The 13,913-nt window shown below is 49.2% G+C and overlaps 1 protein-coding gene across 1 annotated transcript in view; it reads left to right on the top strand.

The window, feature by feature from the left end:
• Positions 1–13,913, top strand: part of LOC144162859 (muscle, skeletal receptor tyrosine protein kinase-like) — a gene marked incomplete in the record, with an annotated part of 645,867 nt that overhangs the window by 119,897 nt on the left and 512,057 nt on the right. The window contains 1 exon segment of the mRNA XM_077693565.1: positions 2,353–2,646. Within this exon segment, the coding sequence (XP_077549691.1) occupies positions 2,353–2,646 (294 nt within the window).

The raw sequence follows: 13,913 nt of genomic DNA, 5'->3' as shown, positions 1-13,913 counted from the left end.
GGTGGAACAGTTAGGGAGCATCTACATCCCCGCTTTCCTCCTTCGCCATCATTTTTACTTTTCTTTTTCGTTTCTTCCTCCGCCGTTTTATACTGCGGCCGTACGGGAATCTCTTCCCGCGCTTCTGCTGACGACGTCTCCTCGCGCTCGAGCGATGCTCGCTCGTTCGCTGAACACGGCTGATGAATACGGGGCTTGTTTGGAGTTGATGCGCGATGTTTTTCTGGGTGCTTCCCGAGTCGGCGCGTGGGTTTAACAGCGGGGCGCGCGTTGCCCGACGTTATACATCGCGCTTTGAAGACGGCGGGAAAATGAATGTATCACTCGCGGCTTGTTGCAAAGAGGGTCGGCGATTTGATGGAGATGGCCGCGCTCTCTTTCTCCCCGGCGCTCGCTTCGAAGCGAGCTAGCACGCTTGGCGCTTTGCGTTCGTTTAGGGCCGCATGCTGCTGGTGGCGATGGCGATATCGCTGCTGTCAGTCGCTTCTCGTTCATGAGAGGGAAGCGTTTTGGCGGGGTTGTTCAATATTTTCACATTGGTGTCACTGCCTCAAAGCGGCCGATGCTTTTTTTGCTGCCATGAATCTTTTCTTTCTTTCTCTTTTTCTGGACATATATTGCCATTTGTTGTTTTTTTTTTTTTGCGAAGTAGTTATTTAGCCGGGACTTCATTCCGGCAGTGTTCCGGATAGCGTAGGCGAAGTGTCATTCATACCTCGTTAGCATCCTGACATGCCAGGAAAAAAGAAATCACGAAGCAGGAAGGAATTTTGTGTACTGCGTTCGCTCTGTAGTTTTGTATGCACTGTCTGGTCGATGACAGGCTAGAAGTTCAGCGCAACGTGGTTGTAAAGATTCTGATAATTACGGTGCCGCCGTTTACGCGACAAAAAAACAAAACAAAAACAAAAACAAAGAAAATTGGCGAACTTTCATAGTATACCCACTACATGACGTTACCGATGGCGTCCTAGGGGAAATAAGAAAAAAAATTAAAGCCGTTCAATGCGAAAGCTGTCGGCAGTGCAGAGCAGTGATTCTCCATAATGGGCTGTGGCACCGTTATCCACTCTTTCGTACCACCCATCACGCTCTTCGCCGCCCTGTCTCATTCTTCTGCAGATGAAATCAACGGAGGTTTGTGCAACGCATTTCAAATTTCCCGCCTTCGCAGTGCTCGCGCGCCCTTTGCCTGAAACTGCGCCAGCGGGAGTTCTGTTCTTGTTATGCTTGCTTTTCCTCCCACACGCGCCGGCGTTGCACTGCCACTGCTTTCCGCTTTATTATTGTAAAAACCAACCCCACGAGCGTTCCTAACTAAATGAACGCGGGCGCTGCCGGTAAATTACGTACACTTTGCCTCAAATGTACCTGCAGTTTTCTTCGTGTTAAACAACGGGGGGATGCAGGACAAGCGCCAGTGGTTCACGAGTTTCGAACGCGTATGGCTATTTAAACCGCTTGGTTTTAGAAGCCTCTGGATTACGCCGCGACGACGGAACGCCGTGTGGCTCTACTTGGGTCCAGCGAGCGAGCTAAGACGACAAGGCGAGCCCCTAAAGTGCGCCGCACTTAAGCCAAATACGCGTCTTAACTGCATGCTATAGCATTATGCGGTACGACGAAACAGAACCTGACATTTCGCGCGTTCAGCGCATACATTTGTACGTTACTTGTATGCAACCTAGTTTTGTGGATCTAATTATTTAAAGCGAAGCTTTCCGTTCTTCACGTGTTCCGTCCATCGTTACGTCCAAAATGCACTGCAGGAACGCTAACTTACACACTGTGTTTCCACAAAGGCACATTAAGCGCCTCAAAAAGAGAGAGAGAGAGAGAGAGAGAGAGAGAGAGAGAGAGAGAGAGAGAGAGAGAGAGAGAGAGAGAGAGAGAGAGAGAGAGAGAGAGAGAGAGAGAGAGAGAGAGAGAGACCGCTTCCCGTGGTCGGAATCGAACCTGGTACCCTCGCCTTTTATAGCCGACGTATATCGGATTGCGCCGTTCCGACACGCCTAACGACGTTGGATTTGGATTTGGATTTGGACTTTGAGAAGTTTGGATTTTGGACTTTGACTTTGACTCAGGTTGCATTGGAGAAAGCTTCGCGTTTTAACCGTCTTCCTCAGGGGCTTAGATGTGTTTTTTTTTTTGCATCGAAGTATCGATCTCTTCATGGCTCCTTATTGCGAAATTGACTGCTTTGCTCAGGAAGCACTTTAGTAATAACCGTGAAAAACATTGCTTTACTTAACGGCTTCGAGTCAGTTAAATAATGAGAGCAATGTGATGTCTGGAAATGCTAGACGTGAAAGGCGGACGATTACATTTCCCTTTCCCTCCTTTTCGCCGCAGGGCCGGTGATGGTCGACGGTCCCCGAAACCGCACCGTAGTCCGGGGTGCGCACGTGACCTTCTCTTGTCTCGTGGAATCGTCTTCCTCCTCCGATGGTGGCAATGGCGTCGAAATCTTGTGGCAGTTTAATGGCGGCAACCTATCCAGTCAGGGGAGCTCGCCCTGGCGCCAGCTGGACAACGGCACCCTCGTTCTAGACGGTGTGGACGTCGCAGAATCGGGACCCTATCGCTGCATCGCCAGGAACGCCCACGGGGTGACGCATTCCGAACCTGCGTATCTCGTCGTTCATGGTGAGCCCACGCTTTTTTTTTTTTAAAGCGAAGCTGCTTTTGGTCGGAATCTCGTTCCGACCGAACCTGCGTCTGTGGACAGAGCCCCGTATACAATAAGAATTTTATTCTTCAGAACTAGTGTAAAATGCTCTGAAGCTCTATAGGATGGAGAGGATGTGGGGGATGCAGAGCAGCGTAGTACCACTCGTGTATACGTCTTGGAAGAAATCACAATGGAAATGGCGGCTAGGACGACTTTATAACTACACCGAGTTTCGTTTACTTGTCACAATTAGTTCACATCGAAATTTTTTTTATGGGACTTGTCTCTCAGTACACCGTAAGAATAGTAGAAGTTCGCCTCAACAGAGCTGTTTCGCCTCAACATCATTGACACACTTTCGCACCTTAAAGTTAATTTCTCAGTCTTTTTCTTACTGGGATATGACCGCAGCTTTTGAAGTAACCGGGAAGTACACGAAATGGTGCGTGTTGTTAATATTTCGGATGTCGTTGTCGTTGGGTGCTTCTTTTTAAAACTATGGTTGTTTTTTTGAGACCGTAATGTTGCGTTTTTACGGTACACGCGTGCACTTTTTTCAGCACCGAAGAAAATTCACCGCCGCACACGAGCACCGCGAACTTCACACGCGTGACAGTCAAACGTGAAGCTGCGTGACGCAGCACGACTTGCTCACTGTTCGCCTACGCTAAGGGATGCCTCATTCCCGTCTCTCACATACTCTCGCTGGGTTCATGCCATTGTTCTCTACGGTAGTTCACCTCTGTGAACAATAATTCCCCGATTGACGTACACAGTCGCCTGTGTTTACTTAACTACCGTCTGTTGTCCGGCCTAATATTGATCGCGCGTCCTTTGTTCGTTTCGTTTCTTTCTGTTACTCTGATCGGTACAAATTCCGCTTGTAAGGGTTAGAAAACAAAGAAAAAAAATCCCCGGCCACCTTCACTTACGTGAAACCTAGGGGGGGTCGGGGGGGGGGGGGGGGGGTTCGAAGCATGCAGTGTATAAGTGTATTATGCTTGGCGCCTTGGCGTTTTTGCCAAGGGGGGTGAAACCGTTGGGAGGTAGAGGTATACAGCTTTGTTGTAAAGGTCTCATGCCTTTGAATCACGAAGCTCTCTAGCGGGAGTCGTAAACGAGTGTCCCGGTGTTTTTTTAGTGCGCGTTACTAAGCGCCCCAGCGCGAGGCGGAAACGAGTGTTCTGGTGTTTTTTTAGTACGCATACGTTCTAGCGCGAGGCGTAAACGAGCGAGTTTCCTGGTGTTTTAATAGGTGACTATATAAGACGACGATTACGACGACGACAGGAGACACCAACAGCCCCAGCCCCTAAGGGGCTTCGCCCCTAAATGTAGTATGCGCCGATGGTAATTAATCATAAATGGTTCCGCAACATCCCACCTAGAACACCAGAAAGGATAAAAAAGAGCGTTATATCTTAAGTAAAAATACCGAATGAAAGGACGGGGTAGTGTCGGAATAAAGGCGGGTTACGAGTCCCACGGGCTCCTCGGGAGATTCTCGTCCCCTCTTCCCTAACAGTACGTTTAGTTCGGGACTCCCCCGCCCGCCATCACGGCAAAGCGCATAACTTAGCAACCCAGAAATGAAAAAGGATAGTGCAGAGAAAAGAAAAGGATGGCTCCGGGAAGAGCAAGGCACGTTCGCGAGGGGTCCGGCAGTCTTTCTCGTGCAGTCGTCACGTGACCAGCTCCTCTCTAATGGGACAGAATTAAATTACGAATTTTTACTCCCCGGCACCCCTGGGAGCTCAGATGGTTGGGCGGGCTGTACGAAGACTCGCTCCTCCGCGAGACGGTTCCTTACACCGACCCCGCCAGAGGAAAGGCGGGGGGGATGAGCGGAGGATGGAGAGGATACGGAGGATGCAGAGCAGCATAGTCCCACACGTGTATACGAATCTGTTACGGTGCAGCCTCAGCGTCCCATCTTCCGTTTCGTTGCGAGGCGGCTAATTAATCCTTGCTGATTACGACGACCCCGTGGAACCCCGTATGGAAGAAAAGGAAGCTGGACAGGAGAGACCAAAAAAGGGGAGCGAACCTTAAATAAAACAAGAAGTAGGACGGTAGGGCAGAAGATACGACGGTTGTCGGAGGTAGGAAAGCACAGTAGCGAAGAAAGTAGGAAAGCACAGTAGCGAAAGCACAGTATATATAGCTTCATTTTCGTCTTTTGTTCGCGTAGCCCGTTGTACGCGTTCACGGATGCCTCGTCCTGGGAGTCTTACTATCTGCTTGTTGCTCCGGCATGCCACGCTGTCGTTGTCGCGTTCTTCGGTGTTAAAGACACCGCTTTACTTTCTATGTTTTTACACTGTGTGTGCGCACCGCGCTGGCTTCTAATTACGGCACCGGGATGGCTGTCAGCGCGGCCGTTCCTCTTTCCGCATCTGGTTACGAAGGCGTGGCTCGCTATGTGGGACTCTTGATTGACGTGCGCTCGTCTCAATTATCGCGCCCTTGCGCACCGAATGTAATCGCATTGGCGCGAAATTCGAAACCAAATTTGGGCTCTGTACACGGGAGAAGATTTCATTGCGCTGTCAGCGAGGTGAAATATAGTACGCAAACGACTGCACATGGAGACGTGACCGGCATGCGCTCCCTCATTAGTGAACGCATTACTTTATTGGAGGTTGCAAGTGGGAAGCTTTACTCCGGAGAGATTTGCTGGAAGAGGCTGGGTAGCTTGTCGGCAGGTAGGTTTGTCCCTGTGTACGTAAGCGGGAAAACTGAACCATCAAAATGTGTAAATGATAATGATGATTAGCGATGGTGGTAATAGGAACAGTCATCGTGCGTGGCAGCCAGAGGACTAGATAAATTCGGGCACTCAAGGTAACTATTGATAACGTAATATAAACTAGGGCGCAGATGGGGCGAAGATGAACTTTAAAAGTAAATTAACACCAGCTGAAATGTTGACTCTCTTGTGAAGTAGGGCGACAACGTGTAACGGCAGATCGCGAGCGCCGGTAATACTATATTGACGGGAACAAAATGGGACACGCGCGTTTTGACGTCATTTGCCGAAACGGAGATACTGAGTTGGATATGTAGCGGGTCCGGCGGCGTACTTTAAAATGCGAAAGCATAGGCGATACCCTCGCTGCTTTTCTTATCCGGCGACATTATATTACGGGATTTTTGTTTTGACGGCGCGATGAAGGCTGAGAGGACGGAAGGAATTCGTGTCCTGACGCAGTCCAGCGAAAGGTGATTACGACGAAGGTGCGCTTTCATGCTTGATGGTCATCATCCTGGGACAGCGGTGCCACGGCTATTGGGACACAGTGCTCCTGCGCTTCTTTCTCAAGCTGCCGCCGCTCCGCTCTCCGGTTAGTATACACTGAGAGCAGTTTCGTCCAAATAAATGGGTGTTCTTTAAAAGAGCACGCGTCAAGATATCATAGAAGCAACCTGGTCTCCCTCAGAATGTACTCTGGCAAGAGGGTTATATTAAGCGAGTTGGTGTGACATTGTCTAATAACAAATTAAAGCAAACTTCAGACTAAAAAAAATAATACGGGGCGCAACGCTCTGTTCACATGTGCTGTTATGCCATCAAGCACTGTAGTGTGGCCTAATAATTCCTAATTAAGAAGTGTTTTGACATTGCAGAACAGTTGGAGCATCTTTATTCGAAATAATTACGCCCATCTTCCCGCGAGGGAACCCTGGTGTGATGCGACGCATCGGAGGGGTTCAATTGGTGTTTCCGTTGGGTTGATTCTCTAAATCGCGTGAAACGTGTTGTGAACGCGTATGATGCATTTCCATCACATGCGGGTGTTCCTATACGCGGGACGATGGGCGTAATTGTTGTGTCACACCACTCACTGAAGGGACCGTCGCTTCCATCACGTCTTCATCGGAAGAATCAAGTCAAGCACGAAGTAGTCAAGCAAGGTCACGTCAAGTGCGAGAGCGAGCGCTTGACTGAACCGCCGCAGCGCGATACCCGCTTTATATTCACAGCGCTTGAAGGAGAGGAGACAATGGAGGAGAGTCGCGCATGCGCGCATTTGCGCTCCGGAGCAGTTGTTAATGCAGCGTTACGCAGCGTTACGCAGCGAAGCGCGCCCAAACAAACGCGCCAGCTGTGGTATGCTAATGAGCCGGAGTGAGAGTGTTGCACACAGCTGTGGGAGAGAAGAACGGAGGAGGGATGCTGACGGACGTCGCGGCGACGACGCAGGAGGGACATGCCTCAGAGCAAGAGATGCGTCGCATCTAAAAAAAAAAATTTAGCAGTGAGCACCGGGTTACCGTTACTGGAGTAAACGTTCAACAAATTACCTGTGAGTATCAAAATAACGCAAGGCTACCGTTCATGTTTCCCAACTGGCTGTGCGCAATCGGAAGCTTCTTTTTTCTTAACGCTGTGGAGTAAACAAGTTTCCTCGGCAGTTCGGCGTTCCGGTGTGTAGTTTACATGGTTTTTAAGTACTCAACAGCAATTTCTTTATAATCCGCTGTCTTCTTGTTTAGAACTGAAAGGGCTGAAAGGGAGAGAACAACAAACTGGTTTAACGCATCGCCTAACTCTTGACAAATCCGTTCGACATTCGCCGGCAGTTACGTCCAAAACAGGATTTATTAGCGGACACATGTCGCGTTGGGAAGCGTACCGGCGTCCGTCTGCTGTCGACTTTGTCAGTGCCCCCGACGGTTGGCGCTGGGTATTGTATATTGTATACACGTGCCGCCGCTGTTGTCGAGCTGAGACTTATTCGGGAACGCGTCGCAGCCATTTCTTTCATATACCTAACGTTCGCAGCTCCTCATTCGCCTCCACTTTTTTTTATGTTCTACCGTCGCTTTCTCGTCTCTCAGTTCAACTTTCGCAAACGGGAAGACTAGAAATAGAAACGAACTTCGCGTCTACAAGAGTGGCTGAAGTAACCGTCGCTTGTTTGTCGAACTGCGACCGGGATGACGGTGGCGGGAGGTGGGGATGCGGAGGGAATCGAGCATTGAAGGATAAAGGGGAAAAGCGCGGCGTCGGCGGCAATCGAATTCCGAGCCAGATTTGGAGGATAAAGGGTGTATATACTGGCTGGCGGAACGCCGCTGGAAACTTTTGAAAACGGCTTCTGTATAGCGGGCGACTCTATCTGTAACCCGGGTCTCGTATATTGGCCTCGAGCGAGGGACTCTTTCCCATTTCCGTTCTTCACTTCCCGCCGTCTTTTTGTTCCCTCCTCCTGTGCTTCAGCTTTCACTGCAATGTTTCTTTGTTCCGAGCATTGCCCAAACCCGTCGCTGGCATCGTGCCGGAAGCGCGGGAGAAGAATTTTAAACTGTGTCCCGGTGTTTCAACCGAAGCTCGATGCGGAGAGAACAGCTGCGGGTTATTATATATTTATTGAGCTCTGAGAGGCGACTCGGCAACTGGTCGGAGTAGATAGAAATATAAGGGAGCGTCACAGAGAGATTAAGGTGTTTATATTGGATGCTGCCGTAACGCTCTACTGCGAGCTCTTTCGACGTTTTGGCGGCGGCGTACTAATGACGTTTTTAGTGGCGGACGGGGCAAATTTTGAAAACTCCGGGGTCGGCAACGCCTTTCTCTTGCTATATTTCTTCCGTGTCGCCTGAATCCCTCGTATAGTCTTGTGACGCTGGCTGTGCAAGCATTTCTCTGAACGTTTTGTCTCAGTTAATTCCTCCGCAGAGAGGGCTACTAGACATTTATCCGCTCGTGTGACTTGTTACCGGGTTCGAACGTTGTTCTGTTTCGAAGACCATGGTCCGGGCTGTCTTGCGTTGGAACACGAGTTTCCTCTTCGTAACAGTTTCCCGCGGTGAAATCTGTTAAGTGCACCAGGGTGAAGCTCTGATGCCCTCTTAATACCATTCTCTCCGCCTTTGAACATTTTATTTTTTTGGGCACTCAGAAAATTCGGCCATAGTTAGCGAGCAATTTACGGCGAGGTATACCTCGCCGTACAACTTTACCGTATACGGTAAAGTTGTAATCCCGAAAACTTTCACACTCCTTTTTGTCCAACAGAAATTGGAACGTCGCACCTGCCTCTGTTAGTCAGGGGCAAACCCAAGAGTTCATGCCTCCCGGTGGTGGTTGTGATTCCAGACCGTGGACGTATATGCTGGCGTCAGCGGTGTATTGCTTTCCCGCTCTTCTGTAACTCTCTTTTAAGTCTTTCCCTCTGGGAATAAGAGCGAAAAAGACGACACGTAGAAAAGATTGATTGTAGGGTTTAACGCGCCGACGCAAAGCAGGTGATGATGAGGAGTGCCGTAGTGGAGGGCTCCGGATTAATTTTGACCACCTGGGGATCTTTAACGTGCGCCGAAATCTCGAACACACGGGCGTTTTTGCTTTTCGCCTCCATCGAAAAGCGGCCGCCGCGGCCGGGAATCGAACCCGCAACCTTGTGCTCAGCAGCACAACGCCTTAGCCACTGAGCCACCGCGGCGGGTCGACACGTAGAAGAGAGCACACAGGTCGGCGTTCTGTTCTTTTCTGCGTGTGTTCTTTTTCTACGTTTTGTGCATGTGTGTTCTTTTCTAAATGTCGTCTTTTTCGCGCTTGTTCGCAGAATGTATCACCAACTCGCCCAACTTTCAATTGTGTTAAGTCTTTCCTGTCTCTTTTTTGCCTTCGACCGTTTCGTCTTGATATTAGAGAGTTATAGTAGAGCAGAGATCCGGTCCTAGTAGGGTACCCGGTACACCTGCACTTGCGCGCAACCAGTTTTTCCGCCTTGGCGCACGCGCAGTAGGGCGCCGGTCGCTTACCGGCCGGGTGCCGTCCGCACCGGGACCGGATCTCCGCTCTGCTATAACTCTCTATTAAAGAGTAACAGCACAGCGGAGAACCGGGCCCCGGTACTGCACTCAGTACGCGGCGGACGCTTCTGCGCATGCGCTGAACCGGTACTGTCCCATCTGCGCACACGTGGTTGTGCTGGTCGACTGCTACCGTGTACCGTGCAGGGAATAGTTCTCCGCTCTGCTATAACTATCTCTTGCAGCTCACTCACGACCGTCGCCATTTTATTCCTCCATTCACATGTTTTCTTTTTTTTTTCTAAATTCATTTTTCTATTTTGTTCTGGAGTTGGTAAGAAAAAAAAAAAGCCGAAGACGACGAGCTTTATTAAACGCGAAATGATCCGGACGTCGTTATCTTGAGGTCGTTAGAGGAAACGGAGGAGTGAGCAGGGTTTCTTTTTTCCCGCCCGGCCACGCCAGGAGTCAAAACTTTACGGTGGGGCGCGGAAACGTTGCGAGGAGGGTTGAGACAGAGACAAAACAAGAAAAGAAAAAAAGAAACAGGGAGAATGTGATTTGAGTTATAGAAAAGGAAGAGAATAGTTCTTTTTAACGGCACTTTACGACACGCTGTGCGAGCCTATCTTCGGTGAATTTTATCGTTTCTACAGAAGAGAAGATAGAGCGACCGACCTTCGTAGACTTGGTTTTTATGAGTGCGTCGTCTGTTTGTCTTTGCTGAGATCTGGTCACCAGCTTGGCTCGCGTCATTTTTTTTCGGCAGCTTTATTATTCGCGTATAACACACTCGACGGTAAGATGTTGACCCCGTGCGGTCTCCTCGTTGTTTTCATTTCATTTATTTGCTCCTTAAAGGCGCGAATTAATGGTTGAATAAGGTCGGGGGGGGGTTGCGCCATGGTATAAGAATACGTACAGGGAAAACAACAACGACAACAACAAGAAGAACACAATAGAAATTTACATCACTTAGAAATTGCGCAACGATGGTGAACTGGGCAGAATAAAAAGGAAGAAAAGAAAGATAAACGCACAACGGAATTTTCACAATCGATTCGGCAGGAGTATCACGTGAAGGCTGAAAGGTACGTCGTTTCAAGTTTCTCGCGAAATATTTTGTGGTTAGGGCACGAAACTATGTCATTGGGTAGTGAATTCCAAATTGCTATTGCGTGGGGAAAGAAAGAACTATTGATTGATAACGTACGACACTTGATTCTAGATATTGGGTGGTTCACACTTGTAGAGGCTCTTGGTGGGGGCGTTAATAAAGCATGTCGTGATTGTGACGGGTAGCACAAGGTGTGTAGAAGGAGCAAACGAGCAATAATGCGGCGTGTAGCGAGGGTGGGGAGGTTGATGGACTGTTTGAGTGACGTCACGCTGACTGTGCGCGAGTACTGTGATGTTATAAAACGGGTGGCACGGTTTTGTATCGATTCATATCGTGGGAAAGCTATCATTGCGAGGGGTTAAAAATTGATTATGCATATTCTAGCCTTGGTCGAACGAACGTTAGATATGTAAGTTTTTTAATATCGGCAGATGCGGATTTAAGATTGCGACGGAGGTAGTCAGGGGTGCGGGAAGCGTCTGAGCTTATGGATTTTTTTAATAAAGCGATATTGTGTCCCCGTTATCGCGATGAGAATTGATACAAACTCACCTGTGAACCGCGTCCATGGATCTTAAATATGTTTAGCGCAAAAAACCAACGACAGTATGCAAGAAAGAGACAGGGGAAGCGCTAACTTTCAACTGAACCGGATTATTATCACCGGATCCGGAAAATGTAGAAACAACTGGATCATGCGCAGCATGCGCCACAGTAGGGTATCACAAGTACGCATATGTGTTAATCAGCCAAAATGCCCGAGAAAAGATTTTTCTGAGTTAAAAAGGACCACCGACGTATCACTGGTACAATTATCGCCTTTTTGCTTAATATAAAAAGCTTCCAAGAGTTCCCGTGCTGCCGCATCTCTGCTCCTACCCAGTATCTTAATCTCCCTGGTGGTGGCGCACACTTGCAGGCATTGCAATGCGCGGGCAAATGCACATTTCATTTATTTTTGTTATCGACAATTCATGTTCCCGTGCTCGGTCGTTGATACATCGGAGGGTCTGGACAACATATACTTTCCCGCATTTAAGTGGAATTTGATGCACGACGCCCATAACACAGTCCACAAAGGATCTAGCATGCTTCTTGTCGCATCCTTGGTTTTTGCTTGCTGAACTTTTGCTTTGCTTTGCTTTGCTTTGCTTTGCTTTGCTTGCTTGCTTGCTTGCTTTGCTTTGCTAAACATATTTAATAATTCATGAACCAACTAGCCCTGCCAACAAGTTTTGTTATATTACGCGTCCATGGAGTTGAGGCTGAGCCAGCGATTCGAATTGCCAGAGGTTTTGTCAGAAATTCCTTGGTCTCACTATACGTTTCGAGGCCACCAAGACTTCGGAGTAGGTGCGTCTATATACCCAGAGCACACGAAATGTTTTATGCTAGTAAGTAAACTGAGCACTTGCGTCATCTTTCTGGCAGTGCACCCTCGAGTTGCACTGAAAACTTGAGCTTTTGTTCGCTTATTTTTGTGACGTGGAAAGTTTTTGGCGTGCCGTAGGAACTTTTGACAACTGTTCTATACGCGTGGTGCGGGCAGCTTCTTACTTTCGGTGGCACTTCGGGTCTACGTGGCCTTTGATTTTTCCGAGTGAATACGCCGCCGGGAGGAGGCCATTATTTTGTTTCTAGGCAAGGTGGCCGGTGCTTTTCTTTGCTGTGGTATCGTTCACTTGGCGTGGAAACTCGCGTAAGCGCGTTGCAGCTTCGTACATCCGCATTTTAAACTAGTGTGTAACAACCAGGTTATTCGGGAAGCGTAGATAAACATGGCTAAACGGGTCTGTACGGTATCCTTTGCAGCGTGCATTTATTTTCCGGAGCACCCGCGCGAGGCCAAAACTGTGTCCACGTGTGCACGCCGTCCAGCGATGGTCTTCCCGTCGTATCTCCTTTGCTTTCTTTCGTCTTCCCTCAGCACTTCCCGCATCGGCGCCGTCGCTCCCTTTCGCCAGAGACCTCATTATTCTCCGCGACTCCCCGGCTGACCCAACGAACCGAAAACGCGAAAATGATGCCCCTCGCCACCGGTCCTCTCTTTACGTTCCAACCGTGTTTCTCCATTTTTTTTTTGTCTAGCTGTCTCCTTTTCTCTCAGCAGACGGCGACAACACTACTCACCAGCGCCGTTTATATACCGTCCCCGGCGACCGACACTATATAATACGTGCGCGCGCATGGGCGCCTTGGACATTTGGGTGTGCTGCAGGGCTGTACACTGAGACTGCGCCTTTTCTTTTTCCTAGCCATCGGGCTGAGGAAACTGCACATAACCGTGATTCCGTTTTGGAATGGGGCCGCCGCACATTTCGTATAGCTCCCTCGTCTACCACCCTCGTCGCACCCTGACTTCCCCCTTGTTACTTTCATCATTTATCAGGACGCCGCTCTCTCTCTCCCTCTCTCTCTCTCGCTCTCACTCTGTTCCTTCCTGGCTCGCACGATATTGTTGCTGCCTCTCCTTTTCCTGCGCTCTTCGTGAAAGATGGCTAAGTGTTATATGAGCAACTCTTCCGTGAGGGAGCTAAAGGGAGACGTCGGTCGTTGACCGAAGTCCCGTTCTCTCCTTTCGTCTTGCTCCTGTTCCGTGCACTTTACACTCCCTGTGATTGGTGGGGTGCAGTGCGCCGAGGCGGAGCTGTTCTCCGAGTCTCGCCCGGGAACTTTCCTCTTGTACGGTGCAAGTCACCACTTCCGGCGCCTGCGTCCTTACGCGCTTCGCTCTTTCAACGAATCAGTGGGATCCGCGCATCCTTCTACAACCTACGCTTGATAAAAAAAAAAAAAATAAAAGCGATAGCGTTTTCCTGCCTACCGTTTACGGACGGGGCAGCTTCCATGTTGGAGCGACGTTTATGTGCTCAAGAGGGAAGAGCACTGCGTTTTTGAAGTATATCTTTGCGCGTAGACGGAAACCGTATTATACATCCGATTCACGACTTTGACTGGCGTTTTCTTCGTTTTTGTTTCCTCCGGGAAACCTGTTTTTCGGGATAAGATACCCGGGCAGTGGCACCACACATACTTTTCTCGTCGCATTAAAAGTCGTTACAGAAGCCAAGGGAATAAGAGTCGATGTCACTATGAAAAAAAAAAAACTGTGGTTGATTTCTCTGTCATAGGAATCGGTAAAACACGAAAGGGAAATGTGCAGCGAAATCTGCAGCTGAGCCTGATTTGCGGGTGGGCGGCTGTCTTGTGGGTGGGCTTGGCGAGTGACGTCCTTGTGGCTGGTCGCTTCGGGAAAGATGTACTGGCGTCAGTTTCGGGACGGATATGACGTGAGTGAAATCTTGGTGTATCGTAGCATGATACACTTTCGTGTTAAAATATAAAACCCGAAAACGAACA

This window comes from Haemaphysalis longicornis, unplaced genomic scaffold (assembly GCF_048455015.1).
Source record: "Haemaphysalis longicornis isolate Haplotype H1 unplaced genomic scaffold, Haemaphysalis longicornis Haplotype H1 scaffold_12, whole genome shotgun sequence".
Classification (NCBI taxonomy): domain Eukaryota; kingdom Metazoa; phylum Arthropoda; class Arachnida; order Ixodida; family Ixodidae; genus Haemaphysalis; species Haemaphysalis longicornis.
The sequence above is the reverse complement of the archived record's forward strand: the minus strand, read 5'-3'. Positions and strand labels throughout refer to the sequence as shown.